General features: G+C 37.8%; 1 protein-coding gene across 5 annotated transcripts in view; it reads right to left on the bottom strand.

The window, feature by feature from the left end:
• Positions 1 to 9,150: 9,150 nt before the first annotated feature.
• The window catches only part of SERPINB11 (serpin family B member 11), a 77,319-nt gene continuing 67,733 nt past the window's right edge, over positions 9,151 to 18,736 (bottom strand). For 3 of the 5 annotated variants that reach the window (XM_032311142.1, XM_032311141.1, XM_032311140.1), the window contains exons 6-8: positions 13,199 to 13,341; positions 12,129 to 12,284; positions 9,151 to 10,045 (exon numbers count right to left, since the gene is read on the bottom strand). In XM_032311142.1, coding sequence (XP_032167033.1) covers positions 9,641 to 10,045; positions 12,129 to 12,284; positions 13,199 to 13,341 — 704 coding nt within the window. In that variant the 3' untranslated portion in view covers positions 9,151 to 9,640. Of the gene's footprint in view, positions 10,046 to 12,128; positions 12,285 to 13,198; positions 13,342 to 13,832; positions 14,035 to 15,736; positions 15,838 to 18,736 lie in introns of those variants that run through there. The other 2 variants (XM_032311144.1, XM_032311143.1) reach the window with 2 other exon arrangements.

Below are 18,736 nucleotides of genomic sequence, written 5' to 3' on the forward strand. Positions count from 1 at the left end.
GCTGCAGACTGGTGGAAGTGGAAAGCAGAGCGCCAGTGGAACAAGGATACAAGGGCGGGAAGGCCCTAGAAGAGGTTTCTTGACATGAGAAGATACATATGCCTTAAAGTAGCTGCATACTAAAATGGTCTTAAAAACCAGGGGGATCGGAAGTTATGCTAAGATACTATTGGTAAAATGTTTGAAGAGTGAATTCCCAGGGTGGCTTTGTTACAAATTGGTGAATAAAACAGGGTGCTTCTGCCCAAAAATGGATTGAATGTCTGTCCACAGAGGATCCTGCACCTACCTCAAGGCTTTGAAAAAATAGCAGTCACCAAAAGAAACAAAGCAAAAACAAACAAATCAAAACAAAGACTTGACAGTACAGAAATGGGTCCTCCCTAGAAGGCTTGTCCATGGTTCTGAATCTCATCTTCTGTCCTGACATTTGCATTGCTGAATTAGCAAATATAAATATTGGTGACATTTATAAAGGGATCCAAAAATTAAAGAATGGTCAAGATCTCCTCAAAGATCATAAAAGAATGTAATGAAGAGACATGAAAGAAAACATAAATGGCAGAACAAATGCTAGGGATTGGAAAACTAAATATTGGAAATGTGTCAATTCCCCAAGATTTTTCCATAGGTTTTGTTTTGTTTTGTTTTGTTTTGTTTTGTTTTGTTTTGCTATTCCAAACAAAATCCAGTGACTTCTTATGTGTGTGTATTTGTAAATTGATGGGCTAATTCTAAAACGCATATAAAAACAAAAAGGACCAAGAAGACAACCTTGAACTATAAAAACAAAATTGGAGCCTTACATTAGCAGATGTCACACTATAAAGCCAGGGAAATTAAGAGTGGTATTAGTGTAGGGATAGACTGATAGGCCAACAGGGCACAATGGAGAAGACAGAAACAGATTAACCAATTTGATCTTGATTTAAAACAAAAACACCACTAAGCAGAGGAAGAAGAGAGAGGGGGTATGGATATTCATACTTCTTTCAAACAAAGGAAATTTAACCTGTATTTCATAGCATTCATGAAAATAGATTCTAGACAGATAGATTATAGTTCTTATAGAAAATGATTCAATAGAAACTTCTAGAAGATAACAATGGAGAATATTTTTGTTAACTTAGTTTAGACAAAAATTTCTTGAACAGATAAGCATTAGCTATAAAGAGGAAGATTGATTAAACCAATTTTATCAAAATTAAGAACTTTCTGGTCATCAAAGAGACACCTTCAAGAGCATGAAAAGATAAGCCAGAAGCTGGTAGAAGATATCTGCAATAAATATTTATGACAAATATCTGTAATGCAAATACAGAAAGTAGTTCTACAAATCCATAATAAAAGGAAGGATAATCCAATAGACAAATGTGCAAAAGACTTGACAGGAACTTCTCAGACACTGCTGGTGGTAATATAAAGCGGAAAAACTGCTAAAACTGATTACAAGTCTGCGCATAAGCTGTTTCAGCCCTATATACGTACTCAACAGAAAGGTGTACACACGTGTGGCAAATTAACTGCATATTCTGCTTCTCTCACAGTTTGCCCCTTGCATTTTTAGAGTCAAATCTTGGAAATTTAAAGAGCCTACTCTCCCAAATTCGGGTATATGCAAGCAAAACTTGACTTTCAGGGCTGTGCTCTAGAAAATCCATTGAGGAACCTCAGCATTGTTCAATAGCATACTCTTTCCTAAAGAAGGCAGTGTACATAGAAAGACTAGAAGGTGGATATAAGGGGACAATTAACCCTCAAATATTATCTCCAATTATCATCTGTTATATTTAAAATTTTAAAAGTAAGCCAACTGAAAATTAATAATAATAAGGGATTATTTATATAAATCCTGCTATATCCTGTAAATGAATACTGTACTGCTCTTAAGAGTTATTTAACACAGTAAGTACATAAATCAAGTTTAGAATGACATATGCAATATGATCCTATTTAAAATAGAAATTTAAATATATGTGTATACATATAGAAAAATTCAGAAGAATATCGGCACAATCTTAACAAAGTTTAGATTTAAGGGAAGAATTAATGAGTTTTTTTTTCCTTTATAATCACGTACAATTTCTAATGTTCAACCCCTAGGTAAATTTTTACAAATACAATGTCTCTATATTTTCAGTGGATTTAAGAGTGTAGATCCTATTCCACTAATTACTGTTGAAATTTGCATCCAATATTTTTTTCAGAGCATAGTTTCTCACTTAAAAAATATCCAAAGTGGGGTCTATAGAGGTCCAGTTGGGGAATTTAATGATACGTCAGTAAAAAAATTCTTCATCTGAACCAATCTATAAGTAGTAGATGCACATTATATGTACATTCCACTGTCTCTTATCCATACTCCATGTAGGTACTATGGAGTCACATAAGAAGAAAAATAAAGCCAAGAGTATGGCAATTTGGCCAAATGGATAACAGAGTAATATAGAGCATTACTAAAAGACACTAAAGTTTGTGGGCAAAGTTTGAGGAGATACAAGATTTGCATTATGTCCAAAAACTCCCTTCAAAGGCATTTATTAACTACAAAAGTATAAGAAAGTAAGTTCGCAATGGAGAAATGTAGCAATCATCACATTATCCAAGTGTTCAAGGTAAGTATCACCAGCAATAAGACATATCAGTATCATGAACACCCAGATGTGGTGCACAGACAAAGACATAACATCATTCTTCTGGTTTTCTTGCCAAAATCCATCATCTCACTCCAATTGGGAGAATACATTGGACAGATCCAAACTAATGGACAGTCTGTAAAATAATGGATCAATAAAAACTGCCAAAATCATGAAACACCAAGAAAAACCAAGAAACTTTTACAGACTGGAAGAGACTAAGAAAAAATAATACCTAAATGCAAGGTGAAACCCTGAGTATTATCCCAGAACAGAAAGAAGACATTAATGGAAAAAATGGGTAGAGTTCAAATAAGGTTTGTAGTTCCGTTAATAAGGTTGTGCCAATGTCAATTTTTTATTCGTGATATCTCTACTAAGGAAATGTAAGATGTTAACACTATGGGAAATGGAGTGAGGGATATAAGGCAACTCTGTGTGATAAGCTTGCAACTCTTCTATAACGCTAACATTAATTCAAAACAAAAAGGAAAATGAATCCTTACAACATGAAAAAAGGAAAAGAAAAATCTCATATTGAGTCCTGACGATAGGCCAGATACTGTTCTCTAGTCATTGTCATGAATAAGGCAGCCAAACCCCCTGCTATCTGATTCATATTCCTTTTGTAGATACTGTATACATTGAACAATTAGAGAGGACAAATGGAACTATTAAATACAAACTGGAAGAAATTTAATGAGTATAAATGTAATAAATATTTATATTGCCTGACTGAAACAGCCCATAAACTACTTCACCAGTAGGATACAAGGATACTGTACATCTACCACACTCTCTGCTCCCTCCTGCCACCAACTCTGCCATCTTGTGATGGGATAGGGAGCTGCAGCAACACATCACAGCCCTTAAGCAGGTGTCACTTAGCTCAGTGCTTAGGGACTACAGATTTTAAAAGAGGAGCTGTGGCAGAAGCAGAGTTAGAACCCAGGCCTCTAAATTGCCAATCTAACCCTCCCTCCAACTTTCACAAAAGTACCAAGTACCATTATAACAATGGTGCAGAGGACAGAACATAGACACTAAAGTCAAGTTACTTGGGCTCAAATCTTGGCTCTAAGTAGGACCTTGGGCAAGTTAATGACATCCTCTAAGTCTCCAGTCCAAGTGACCCACTGTCATCCCATACACTTGTGGGGATCAAATTGGTAAACACTTAAAATGGTGCCTGGCGTATAATAATGCCTCAGTAAGTGTTAGTTCTCATTGCTATTGCCATTGTTGTCATCATGGTCTCCCACAAGCACAGATTACATGTATTTCGTGTTATTGTCTCACCCACCAGGAGGAGCCCAAGACATACTGGCTAACAAAGAGGTTGTAACTTAGTGTAAAAGCTGAATAAAATTTAGCTGTAATTGGAAAATCTGGCTACACTATATAACACTGTGGTACTTCATTTTGGAGATGCCAGAAGACTCTTGACCATCCTTAACAATCTCACTTAATTTGAATGGTAGTCTCACAAGCTGGCAACCACTAAACTAGTCAGTTCCCAATGAATACCTCACACTCAGACAGTCTGAACTTTCCCTTCCACTTGTGAGCATCATTGCAGTGGGTAAGCTGACCTCAGTGGTAACTGACTCTCTTAATCTGTGGCTTAGATGTTCTGAGGAACCCAGCTCCACACCAGGTATATCTTAAACCATCTCATGTGAGAGTTTATAGGCTGTTTCATCTTCCTGATCAGAAGAAATTATGTATGCAGAAACAAAACATCTTTCACATTGTAGTCTGAGATCACCTTCATTTAACTATAGAACAATCCTGTTAGAATTGTCAGAGGAGCTCTGGGCTAAGTTCACTGCATTAGCCCCCATCCAGCATGGCTTGCTCAGACCAATGAATGCTCTTTGCTTTCCAGATCAAGAACATAGTGGATGCTCAGAACATTGAAATATTTAAGGAATTAATTGATTCAACTGATATCTGTTGAGCAACTATTATGCTCTAGACCTTATTGGCACTGAGACAGCAAAAAAAGATTTTTTTTTAAATGGCCCTTTCAGGGGGTGGCACTTTTGTGGACCTATCGGCAACATCACAGGTGGCTTCTGTGGCACCAGAAAGGGTAGCAGGTTCCACACTGAGCCAACCATAAGGAAGGGAATAGTAGGGAATCTCAGAGAGGATTTGGGGCACAATGGAAGGAGGTGGGATTCTGAAGGACCCACAATAACCAGTGAGATCAAGTGCAGAGTCTGTTAGTTCAGTGTACGCTCTACAAGACCTTATAAAGATTTCGTTCATAGAAAGCAGTATTTTAAAAACAAATCCATAGATCACATGTAGAACCTGGAAACCCTGCCAAATCCCAGTCTGGTAAATGTCAGCCAACAGCCTTATTACCTCTTAACACATAGTCTTTTCCATGTTGATAGTCAAAGATGTTTGGGGACTAGGGTAGGGGATTCTTGGCATGGCCATCTCAGAGCTGTTGAGTGTGACTCTGACTCACATCCACATTACTGGACAATTCCATCACCCAATTAAGCATCTTATTGGCGCCTTCATTGTCACACCTAAATTGTCAAAGATGCTATCTACATATAACAAAATAAAATAAACCATGAGCTATCATTGTGTCCACACCTCTAAACTCTTCTAGTTCTGCCAAAATGATTATTAACATGGAAAATGTTCCTTTGTGTTATATTTTATGTAGCTTATAACGCATCTTTCCCATTATAAAGATGGCCATTTGGAAGCCCAAGTGATGTTTCCAAAATGCTAATCTCATCAAGTCATTTTCCTCAGAAGAAAGTCCTCATTCCCTGAAAAGGATATAGTGCTCCCCACTTGGAGGCCTCCATCCATAACCCCATCCTCATCATTTGTCCTTGCCCATAACAGCTTCTCTCAATGCCCAGAACCCAGGTGCCATTACTGTTCTGAAGTCTGTCCTCTCTATTTATGAAGACAAGTACTGAGGCTTTTTTGGTAGTTGTTATATATATACATACGGCTTGACATGGGGCCTAGAACTTAGTAGGTGCTCAAGAAATATTTCTTCAAGAAATGAACCAGGGTATCAATGAATAAGGAAATGACAAAAACCTTTTAAAGTGATTCACTCTTGGGCAGCAGATCTGGTGTTCGCTGGAGGTATTTGTCCTTTGGGTCTGGTTGAGTGTAGGCTGGGTACCCCACCGAGCTCTGTTTCCTCTACTGACACAAAGAAGAAACAAATGTTAACAATGGAAAGAAATAAAAGGAGAAGCTTTTCTCAGAATAAGACATATAAAGAGTAACTCCCCCCAGAAGATCTCAGAGCAAGAGGGATGGTTCTTACTGGAAGAGAATCAAAGGTACATGGGACACTAAAGCAGAGATCAAGAGCTGGTCAAGCATTAGTGTTGTTGTTACTGGAAGAACCAGAGCCTCCTACCAGCAGCTCTTTCTCTGTTGCCTTAGGTAACTTACACCATAGGATGACCTCAAACCATGACATAAATCCAGTGGCATTAAGGTGGGAAAGCCATATAACTAATCATCTAAATCATCCAAACCACGACACTTCGGAGTGTGAAATAGGAAGCTATTGATTAGCACACCAGGGCAACAGAGGTAAACCAGGCCTGAGCCGGTCATACCAGGAGTATAGTCACCATTAATCCAGGCACTTCAAGGACAGCACAGGGAGAAGAAGCTAGATTCCTCAATACAGAAGTTTGAGGGCGGGGATTCCCCTTTCCAAGGTAGTCTCCATTAAGCCTTCATTTCTGTCATTCCATTTTGCTCCTGAAAATTTCTGAGGAAAAAAAAAATGACAGATATGAAGTAAAGGGAAAAAGCTATACTTACCAGTAAATAATACACAGACAAATCTATCTCCAGACCACTATCCAGGGGTGATTTTTTTTCACTTTGCCTTTTAATTTTGCAGCAATTTCACATGGCAGAGACCACTCAGAGCAAAGAGACCCAAGAGAAGTTTGACATTCTATGCCCCACTGATGCACAATGACTCAGATTCTGGTTTGATGTTATTCAGTGCTTCCCTGTGCACTGAGGTATGGATGTAAATGTGGTTAGGAAAGCAGCAATTCTATCTGAGTCACTGTGACATTGTATATGCCAAACACTCATCTGGAGGCTCAGTGTTCTTGAAATAAGAAGGGGAAAAAAAGACCACTGGCAAACTAAGAAGAGCTTTTAAGTATAAAAGGGACTAAAACTGATAGAAATGAAAACGAAAGACTATCAGAAAACATCTAAGAAAAAAGTAGAGAATTTTTTGTTTTTGAAATCCAGGTAAAGGAGATCTTCCTCCCTACTCTTTTTTTTTTTTTTCCCAATCACTAATCTTTAAGTTTTTTGGAGTGATTTTAGGTTTATAGAAAAATTAAGCAAAAAGACTTCCCACCTACCTCCTTTGCTGTTCCTCCCAATTTCCCCATCATTAACATCCGGCATTAATGTCATACATTTGTTACAGTAATCAGTGAGCCAATACTGTTATTATTATTATTATTATTATTATTATTAGTTAAATTGGTAATTAATTAGATACATTGTTATTAACTAAAATCCATAGTTTACTTTAGGAGTCATTCCTTGTGCTGTACATCCTATGTGATTAGACAGATGTATAAGGACATGTCTTCTCCAGTGCGGTGTCATATTGAATAGTTTCAAGGCTGTAAGTGATGGACTCGGGTTGTTCTCCTGTCTTGGCTGTTGAGAATAATGCTGCAATGAAGATGGGAGTGTAGATATCTCTTCCATATACTGGTTTCATTTTCACTGGATATGTAACTCAGAAATGGGATTGCTGGATCATACAGCAGTCCTATGTTTAATTTTCTGAGGAAACTTTGTACTGGGGTCTGTAATGGCTGAACCAATTTACATTCTCACTGACAGTGCAGAAGTTTTCTTTTTATTTATATCTTTTCCAATACTTGTCCTCTCTTTCCTTTTCCTAAGAAGTATGAGGTGATACCTCATTGTGGCTTTGATTTGCATTTCCCTGATGATTAGTGATGTTGAGCATCTCTGCACACATCTATTGGCCATTTGGATGTCTTCGTTGGATAAATTTCTATCCAGGTCCCATATATATACACACACACACATATATATACATATATATAGTATGTATTTTTTTTTACACATAACATTAGCTCTTTGAAGAGTGAAAATAGCTGTGCTCTCCCCATCCCAGGCTGGGTGCCCTAAAAAGCTCTTGGCTCCATCCTACAAAGAGGCTCAGGATCCTGACGATAGCACACCTCCCAGCTGTGCTCTTGGAGGCTGATTAAGTCGCTGTTTCTCTGAGCCCTCCTTTCCTAGCCCAGGACTCACACTGGTGTTTCTGAAGGCCCCTCTGTGAGAAGTATTCCCTGCTTTGACTCTAAATGATGACCATACGCTCAGTTCCCATTCCTTGAAGAGGACTCTGGGGTTCTATGACTGCAGCCTGGGAGTAGGCAGTCATTCTGAGTCTTTTCAACAGATGGAGGCTGCCACGTGAGTGCCAAGCAGCTCGGCTATGGTCACGCCCAAGGTGCTTGGTCCAAGTGATACCTCCATGCTCCTGCATAGCCCATGCCAGGTTCATGTCAAAGGGCCCAGCATTTACTGGACTGGTTCCATTTTCTGTCTCTTCAGGATGTTTAAAATGAGAAGTAGATGCCAAGAGACAACTCTTATTTTTCTCCACCCATCACTGTTGCTTCAAGTCTCTCCACTGTACCACAGCTAAATACTCCTGTGCCTGAGGACCACTGGGGTGTTCTGTGAAGTAGGCCAAAGTGGCTTATAAAGGATCACTAGGAGAGCACAAACAGCAAGACAGCTACTTTATAACATCTTTATTATTAGAGAGTAAAGTCAGCCCCTTCCTTCAGTGCCCTGATGTGAAAGAAAAGCTATCGTCAGCTGCCACCCCTGCCAATGGTAAAAGAGGGTGTCCCAGCATCTCAGGAGGGAAGCACTGGCTGATTTTGGACTGCCTCTTTCAAGATCAGGTTAGGGAAGGGAGAATTGAGGGGATCCTCTGCTTTGCTCACATCTCTAAGAGAGTTCTGGAAGGAAGTACTTACCAAGAGGGCACCGAGAAAGCAGTAAATATATCATGGCCATTATTATCTGATTACTACCTCGTGTCATCTCGGATAGAAAACAAGAAGGACTTCTCTTTAAGAAGTTTTTTCAAATGTCTTAAATAAAAATCCTTTTTTAATAAAAATCTGATTTCTGGTTTTTGCTACTCTGAACTATACCTCACTGCATTATTGAAAAAAGAAAGAGGGAGGGAAGGAGAGAGAGAAAGGGAAGGAGAAAGGAGGGAGGAGGGAAGGAAGGAGAGAGAAAACGAATGAAGCAAAGACGGAAGGAACAAGGAACGGGGAGAAAGAGGCAAAGAGAAAATCTATTATTCAAAGGGCTGAAAATATCTGACCAAAAAGCCCATGAAAATGTTCACTGAATCAGACTTCTCCTTATTTAGTCTCCCTTTATAAGTCATTTAATTGCTGTGGTATATTAAAAATCTTTAAAGAATTGAAAGCATTTTATGTATTTATTATAGCGAATACAGAATTTTGAAGTAAAATTCATGATGCATCGATAAATACAAGGAAAATTACAATATTTAAAAATCCCATCAAAGTTGAAGCCCTGAAATTGGTTTTCTGAAGGCAGTAGATTGGTCACTTATTCAAGAGGTCATGGATATATACAAGTCAAACAAATTGAACCCTTTCAAATTAGTCTCATTGACTTATGTCACCCAGATAACACTTAAATGAGGCTCCAAAGACAAGAGAACTAGAGGATCTTTTTTGTAAATGTTCTTCCATGATTTCCATAATCTTAAGGTTCACCAATCCAAGGTATAAGTTGAGAGAGACCATAAGCCCATTTTGCAGATGAGCAAAGTGAGGTACAGAGGTGTGGGGGGAGGAACTGCTTTTAGTCATGGGTTTGTCCCTGCACCTCCTCTATGACTCTGCACCTTGCTCAAGCCTGTTTGTTTAGGGAGAGGCGAGCTTGCCACAGAAGAGGATGGTGTTGGTATGGCTGTGCCTTATGAAGAACAAGAACGGGTGGTTTGCCAGGAACTGAGCCCGGATGGGGAGTCTTTTCACGAGGAAGCTGTCCCCAGTGGCTGCTGCCGCCTCAGTGCCCTCTTCGTTGACATCCACATATGACTTGTGGATGACCTTTGATAAATACAGGCCATCAAGCGGTGATATTCCAGAAAGATCTGCTTTGATCTCGCTGAAGATATCTGTCATGCCTAGAGAATTTAGCAGGGAATTTAGCTCATACTGGATTTCAAGCCTGAATCTGGGGATGTGTACTTCAACTTCCCTCTCCACCATGTTAGCAGAGCTGGTCCACTCGTAAAATGTCTTCATGTTCAACTGCTTCTCTATCTGAGAGACAAAACACAGATGAGTCCGCATGAGCCAAACACATGCTCTCTGTATTAAATGCTATCTGTTTTATAAGTCCCAGTGTGAATGATTCAATGTATTGCTTGCTTTCTTTTCTACTTTGAAAATGTGCTCCAGTCCCATCTGGAAAAAAGAAACAGAATCTCACACTCAGCCACATCTTCCCTGTTCTACTATCTTTTATCCACGTTTTCTAAGTCAAGGTCTCAAATGCGTATCCTACAGTCTTCTGCTTTATTTCCCTCAGCATGTAGGCCTCACCTACACTACCTCTCTGGCCTCTGGAGTCCTTGCATGTCCTGGGTGAATTCACCACTCCCTCTTGGTTCCCAAACGTGAAACATTTCGCTGCACCCTCTATTATGAACTTTGGATTCTGTGACGCCAACATCCACTCGCTCTGCTCTGCTTCCCCCCTCCTCTGCTACAGCCCTGAAGCTCAGCTCTACACGCCCCTTCATGCTCCCACCTAGCCATGCAGCCTCACATCCCACTTGTCATCCTCCCCCCAGTGCCATAACCGTGTGTAAGCTCTCCCCTTGGGCATTTGAAACCCTCCAGCCAGCCCTCCCCACAGCTCCAAAATGGCATCTAAGACCCCATCGTTTGACCATGAAAGTTGAAAACTTTGGGCCACCTGTTCTCCATCCTGACGATATACCATCAGGTATAAAGTAAAGGTGGTTTTTCTTCCTGTCTTCTCCTTTCATCCTCATCTTCCCTCATCCAAGTTACCATGACTTCATGATATGAATCCACTTCGGGGCCTCAGGCATCTAGGGCATTTGCATGCGCTCTCTGCTCTGGTTAGAACAACAGAGTACTCTTGTTCCACTTACTCAACTTCCACTCTTCCAGTGAGGCACTGAGATTATCCTAGGAGCCTTCCCGAGTTCCTCATTCTCTACTCTCTCTGCTTACATGAGACTTTCACCAGAGTTTATCATGGCACTTGTTATGTGATATTTGTAACCACATATTTTGAAACCACACATTTGTCTGTGTTCTAGAACCCACTAGAATTCTCAACATAGAGTAAACAATGTTTGGTACGGAATGAATAAATGAACAAATAAATGAATGTACCACAAGCTGATAAAGACCACTTCTGAACTGCTTCCAAAATGCTATCTGCCTCCAAATAATTTCCCATGGCAGCTCACCGCAGGCAACCAGAGGTCCAAGCCCCTCTGAATTGGCCACACCAGTATCACACCTGCTCTCGTGGCCATGGCCATGCTTCTCTTCCTAGAGATCCAAATGCATACATCCCAACTCAGTTGTTTCAAGGAGCCTTCCCTACCCCCCCCCGCCCCCCCATTTGCCATACTGTTTAATCTCCAGCAGGCACTTCCTTCCTGACTTAGAAACCCCTGACTGTGGCCATCCCAGCTGTGGGCATAGCTCAGCTTCCCCAAGATCCCAGAAGCACGGCTGGTCTCCTAAGAAACTGTTTGTCACTCCAGCAGAACACTGGGAAGACCCAGCAAGGCCGGGGTAGAAGTGTAGTCACTCGGGTCAGTGGCTTGCATGCTTCTGTGCCGGGCAGCGTTGGCTGCAGCCAGGGATAGGGGGTTAGACCCAAACTCCTGCCACCACCATGTCCTGTTCTCAGTGGCTGTGGCACTCATTTCCCCCACAAAACCAGGATGCTAATAAGAGTGGCTAGCTCAAGCATGTCATAACTGGGCTGGAAAAACTGCTCCTGAGAGGGAAGATGGCGTAATCAGACTTCTGTGGCCTAAGACCCTAAGTCGCATTACAATTTCATTACTACGGAATGATGTTTCCCAAGTGTCAAGTAACCAGTAGGTGTGGTACTTGTACAAGATGGCACTTTTGCTTCCTTGTGCTCTCTTGGGTGTAAGAATAAATTATTCCCCCAAAATACACTGTCCTGAAGGAAGGGACCAGGGTCCCCCTCCCTCTCACAGCTCCTGGGGCAATCCCACTGAACCCAGAGTGTGACTGAATTAGGGACTGAGCACACTGTCACAGGGTACACATATATGGCAGGGCGGTTCAAGCACACATGCGTTCTCTGCACATTAGCATTCTTTACCTGTTCTAGACTGGCCGTGCCTACTGGAAGCAGAATAATCATGCTTAGTTTGTTGTTAACATAAGGCAGCTCGAGAACTTGCATCTGCGGTTCCTTTATGAAGGCTAATTTGTATGTTCCAGTTTGATACATCATTTCCACAAACACACTTTTACCCTATTTTTTAAAAAGAGGTTGTAATTAGGTAGAATAGTTACATATATGCTTGTACATGCATATACACTGATTCTTTTGCCTAACATGAATATCTGCATTAACACTGAAGGCATAGATGGGGCGCCTGGGTGGCTCAGTCATTAAGCGTCTATCTCCCGCTCAGGTCATGAATCAGGGTCCTGGGATCCAGCCCCACACTGGGCTCCCTGTTCGGCAGGGAGCCTGCTTCTCCCTCTCTCACTCCCTCTGTTTGTGTTCCCTCTCTTGCTGTGTGTCTCTCTCTCTCAAATAAATAAAATAAAATAAAATAAAAAACACTAAAGGCATAGGGAAAATATAAACAATAAAGTAACCCTTTATTACTTCCCTTTGCAAAGGTTGTTTTTTATTTTAAAATAAGCCATTGTTAGAGCCTAACTAGCTCAAATGATATATACAATTATCTGTATATAAAATACATATGTATAGTAATATATATAATAACAATAATGTTTTCTCAAAACAAAGCCAACATTACCACCTAAAGTGATTTGTATGGAAAAATAACATCATAGGATCATTTTCTTTTTTAATCCAATTGGAGACTGTCTAGGAGAAAAACCGTATAGATAGTTTTATTGTGCTGAGATAATAACCACGGCATATGTGGAGAGAATGCGTGGATAGGGGAAGAGTGAGGAGAGAGCAGGCTCTCTTCTCTGCAGGATGGCTCCAGTGTCCAAAGGCTCCAGTTAGGTGGCCTGTGAGAAAGGTTACTGTCACCTCATGAGGAAAAATAAAAATAAAATTCATAAAAAACACAAAGAAACCTACGGAAACCTAAACCAGTATTTTCACTAAAACTTTCTAAATTGTCCTTAAATGATTATTGCATTCTTTGGAAATTGTCATTAGTCTGAAAACAAAATACTTACCTCACTCAGCTGAAAAGGGCTTTTAATTGTCTCTCTTTCCTGAAACTTATTTTGCCATTGTCCTTTGAAATATATGGCGTTCACCAGGACCATTACACAAGAAGGGTCGATTGTTCCCTTTCCAAAGAGGTTTGTGACTTTTCCTTATAATAATAATAAAAAAAAAACCCAGATAATGTATTTGGATTTGAACTTGGGTTTATTAATAACAGAGTTGAATAGTGACTAGAAATTTGGAACCATTTCTTTTTTAAGGTTAGTTATAAATTTGAGATGCCAGGAGAACTACTTTATCTCCTGGCCATCAAGACTATCCTTGTCAAATGAAGTTTATGTCCAAGAATTGAATATTTTGTCATTTCTAATCAGAAGATGGCATCTAGGGAGTACTTAGTATATTAACTAATGATCAACTTGTCTTATACCTAGTTATACCCAATGCTTTTCTATACATTACTGCTTATTTAAAAAATATTAATAATCTCTTATGGCTTCCTTCTAATATTTATCAGGCTTTATACTTGCCAACACCTCACCACACCTAAATATTTTAAGTATTCAAAAGATCATTCTTACAATGTCCTAGCAATTAGTGTATTTCAAGTATATACCAAGACTTAAAGTAAATACATACCTGAAAATCAGAATTTATACAAAATATACAATCAGCTATACCAATTGGATTGAACACCCAAGCCTTCTTGGTGCACTCTGGTGCACTGCAATTTATAAAACATTTTTGGAATATAATCTTACAATTGGAAACATAGGGACATCCAGAACATTAGACTCTAAGCTTAATTTTTCCACTACTGTTCTAATTAAATTAACAGATCTGAAAAATCTGTAGACATTTCTAAGCATTTTCCAACTTAATAAAAAGAACTGAATAAATACATATTAACCTGCTCATCTATTACTAAGCTTGAATAACATCAATCCACCAATCAAGAAAATACTGTTGAGAGTTTATCACTGGTAAGTGAAATAATAAGATGCAAATATGTTAGAAATGTGGTCTTTATTCTCAGAAAAGTATTTATATCACTGACATGTTCCTCATAAATGCAATTAGCTCTAATACTTTAATGTTAATACTTTGTTATTTCACCCTAATATTGTTACTCAATAAATCTAATTCTCTCCTATATGAAGGAATATGATTGTCTACATTCTTCAACCTCAGAAACTATTGGTACAATGATAATATGGCACAACCACGCAGAGACAGATTATTTCAACATGGTAATTGGTACATCTCTAGTTGGGTAGATATAGCCTAAGGACAGAAAGAACTGAAAAAAATATCTTAAGATACTGTTATATTTTATTAGTATTCTTGCTTTGAGACCATACTTATGTTAAATGATGTGATTTTGAAATAATTTTGGTGGCACTGGAATCTGGAATTTTTGACACAAGATAAAAGAGAAATAGATATAAAAAGGGGGCGTGAAGTAAAAATCCTATGAATCTGTACTTGAACTGGTCATATCAGTAAGAAATTATGCTGTATTTCATCTAAAATATATATATATGAATATATATATATATATATATATATATATTCACTGAGAAGTCCTATAAACAATAACCAAGCCAGTTTCAATGGGTACTCTTGTACCCAGATTTATGGTCTCTAAGTATCATTACTCATTAAAATGATTCAGGATCCCCTTGAGAAGTAAGTAATTCTAGGTCAAGAACAGGACGTGAGCCTGGAACCCTGGTCAAATTGAAAAGTGAGAAAGCAATCAAATTCTGCAGGGTAGTGTCGAAAGATCTTAGGAGCCAATATAAAGACATGACTCCTGACTAAAAGGGGCAAATAAATTGAAACATCTCAAAATGTTTAAAATTAGGATACTTAAAAACAGAACTCAGTGGCTGGGGCACCTGGGTGGTAGAGATGGTTGAGCAATGGACTCCTGGTTTTGGTTTAAAGAACGATCTCAGGATTGTGAGATCAAGCCCCACATCAGGCTCTATACTCAGTGCAGAGTTTGCTTAAGACTCTTTCCCCCTCTCCCCTGCCTTCCCCTCTTTCTCAAATAAATTAATAAGTCTTAAAAAAAATAAAACTCTATCTTTGAAGGATGCTAGAAGGAATAAAAAGTAGTTTTGAGGGATGCCTGGGTGGCTCAGTTGGTTAAACTGCTGCCTTCAGCTCAGGTCATGATTCCAGCGTCCTGGGATTGAGTCCCACATCGGGCTCCTTGCTCAGCGGGAGCCTGCTTCTCCGTCTGCCTCTGCCTGCCACTCTGTCTGCCTGTGCTCACTCTGACAAATAAATAAATAAATAAAATTAAAAAAAAAAAAGTAGTTTTGAAACTTGTATTAAAGAGAAAGAATTCAGTATTCTTTTTTTGTTTTTCTCATATGAACTGTACTTAGAATAACCAAATAATTTATGAGGAGAAGTTTCTCATATAGAAATATTCCAGTTTATAAAGAAGGAATGCAAGAATTAGAATACTGCAACTTTATAACTCCTAATGAAATAATGGACCTAGGCAATTATCATCAAAGGATACTAACATCATAAAAAAGGGAGTGCACCCAGACATTATTTCTTTCCTGATGGAAACACAGCACCTCCAATGAAGCATATTTGTCAAAAGTAAAAAACAAACACATAAGCAAAAACCACTAGAATCTTAACAAGTTTCTAGGTCTACTTTCCAACTTATGAGAAATACAACAACAGAGGAAATCATGAAATGACATTTCAAGGTGTAGTCATCATCACCTGGACTACAAGACAATGCAGGCAAATATTTGTTTCCTTCAGGGAATTTTCTGTAAGAAAAAAAAGGTGGGGAAATTAAGAAAAAAACAAAAGAGAAATTATTAAAATATCAAAAACGTTGTAAAGAGATGTCTTCAGGCAATAAGAATGCAGTTTATGACAGATCAACATCCCTGGCAAGAACTATAAGGAAAGCTGAATACAGCTTCAAAAAATGCACAGCAAAACTGCACATAACAAAAAGGAGAAACAGAAAAATCCACAATCATAGTGGAAGATTTTAATACAGCTTTTTCAGTAAATGATTTAAAAAAAAAAAAAGCAGACAAAAAACTAAGCAAGGGTATGCAAACACAAAGTTGGCCTGATAAAATTAAATATCTCTACCAGCAATAAAATTAAATATCTCTACCAGCGATGCCTAGGTGGCTCAGTTGGTTAAGGTGCTGCCTTTAGCTAGTCATGAGCCCGGGTTCCTGGGATTGAGCCCTGCATCAGGCTCCTTGCTCAGCAGGGAGCCTGCTTCTCTCTCTGCTTCTGCCTGCCACTCTGCCTACTTGTGCACACACTCTCTCTTTCTCTCTCTCTGACAAATAAATAAAATCTTTTTAATAAATAAATAAATAAATAAATAAATAAATAAATAAATAAAATATCTCTCCCAATAAGTAAAGAATAGACATTATCTTTAAGTGCACGTGAAAATTTTACCAAAATCAGAACATGTTTTGCTGTAAAAAGTCTCAATAAATTTCAAATAATTGAACTACTATGTTCTTTGACTACAAAAGAACTGAAATAAAAATTAGTAACTAAAAAACAACTAGAAAATTTCCAAATTTTTGGAAATAGAGCACCTTTAAATAACCCATGATTCAGAGAAGAAACCTCAATGAAAATTAGAAAACATTTTGAACTGAGTAATAATGTAAATAAAGTAAATGGAAAATTGTGAGATGGAGTTAAAGTGACACCTAAAAGGAAATCCATTGTTTCAAATATGTACATTAAAAAAGAAGGATCTGAAAATCAATTATTCATCTCAAGAAACTAGAAAAAGAATAGCAACTTAATAATACCAAGATAGTAAAAATAAGGAAATAAATGATAATCACAAATATTAAGGTAATAAAAAATCTATATTAGAGAAAATAGAAATCAATTCTGAAAAGACTAAAAAACTATAAATCTATAATAAGGCTAATTAAGATAAAGAAAAAATTCAAGTTTATATTTCCAGGAATAAAAGACAATATTATATATCCAAAAGTCATAAAGACGATAATATAAGGCTATTATGAGCAATTTTATGATAATACAGATGAAAATTTAGATAAAATGGACATATTTCTTGAAAGAAAATTCAAAAACTTACACACACAAAAAAAGAAAATATAAGTAGACCTCTATATGCTAGAGAAACCAAATCTCTAAATTTTCCCACATAGAAAACACCAGGCACAGAGGTCACCAGTGAATTCTTCCAAACATTTAAAGGAGAAAAATGCACACTAACCTCACATAAACTCTTTCTTGGAAATTAGAAAAAGAGCAGAAACATTTGCCAACTAGTTTCATGAAGTGAGTATAACTTTGTACCTGAACTGACAAGAATATTTCAACAAACAAAAACTAAGTTCAAATTCTTTCATGAGCACCGGTTTCATGAGCACCGGTGTAAAATTTCTAAGGAAAATATTAAGAAATCAAACTCAGTGATATACAAAAAGTACAATATACCATGACCAAGTTTGGTTTATCTTAGGACTAAAAGGTTGGTTTAACACTAAAAAAATCTATTAATGTAATGCACTATGCACTAAATTAGCATAATAAAGGAGAATCATAGCTCATAGATATAGAAAAGGCTTTAATATAATATGGTTAGTCATTTGTCTCAAAAATTCTTAGAAAAACAGAAATAAAAAGAAACTTCCTTAATCTGAAAAAAATGTTCACAAAAATATCTGCAACAGGGGTACCTGGATGGCTCAGTGAGCCTCTACCTTTAGCTCACGTCGTGATCTCATGGTCCTGAGATAGAGCCCCGCATCTGGCTCTCTGCTCTGTGGGAAGCCTGCTTCCCCCTCTCTCTCTGCCTGCCTCTCTGCCTACTTGTGATCTCTGTCTGTCCAATAAATAAATAAAATATTTTTTAAAAAATCTGCAACAAACATTACACTTAAATTTTTATTATTAAAACCATTCAGTAACAAGATATAAATCCAGAAACAAGATATAACATAAGGATGCCCAGTATTAGTACTTCTATTCAACAGCAGGCACTAACCAGTAAGAAAAGAAGAAAGGTTGAAGAGGAAATGATTGTATTTATAGATAATCTAAAATAATATATAAACTAGAATTAAGAGAATTCAGCAAAGTTAATATACAGAAGTCAATTATATATTTCTACATCAACAACAAATAAAATTTGAAATAACTGACACTAGTTAAAATTTAGTAAACACTTCAAATATCTGAAAACCATTTGTCAAAATACATATAAGACATTAACATAGAGAAATACAGAAAGTCATTGAAAAAATTTAAAGAGGCCCTAAATAAACAGAAGTAAACTTCATGGAAATTAATTGGAAGCTGAATATTATAAAGACACCCAAATCTATAGATTCAATATATATCATTCCAAATAAAATTTCAACCAGTATGTTTAACAAAAGCCGACAAGTTGACTTTAAAAAAGGTGTATGGATTCCATTTATGGTGAAATCATATGGAAGTTGCCTTTCTCAGTCTGACTTATTTCACTCAGCATTAATACCTTC

Source organism: Mustela erminea, chromosome 13 (genome assembly GCF_009829155.1).
Source record: "Mustela erminea isolate mMusErm1 chromosome 13, mMusErm1.Pri, whole genome shotgun sequence".
Lineage (NCBI taxonomy): Eukaryota > Metazoa > Chordata > Mammalia > Carnivora > Mustelidae > Mustela > Mustela erminea.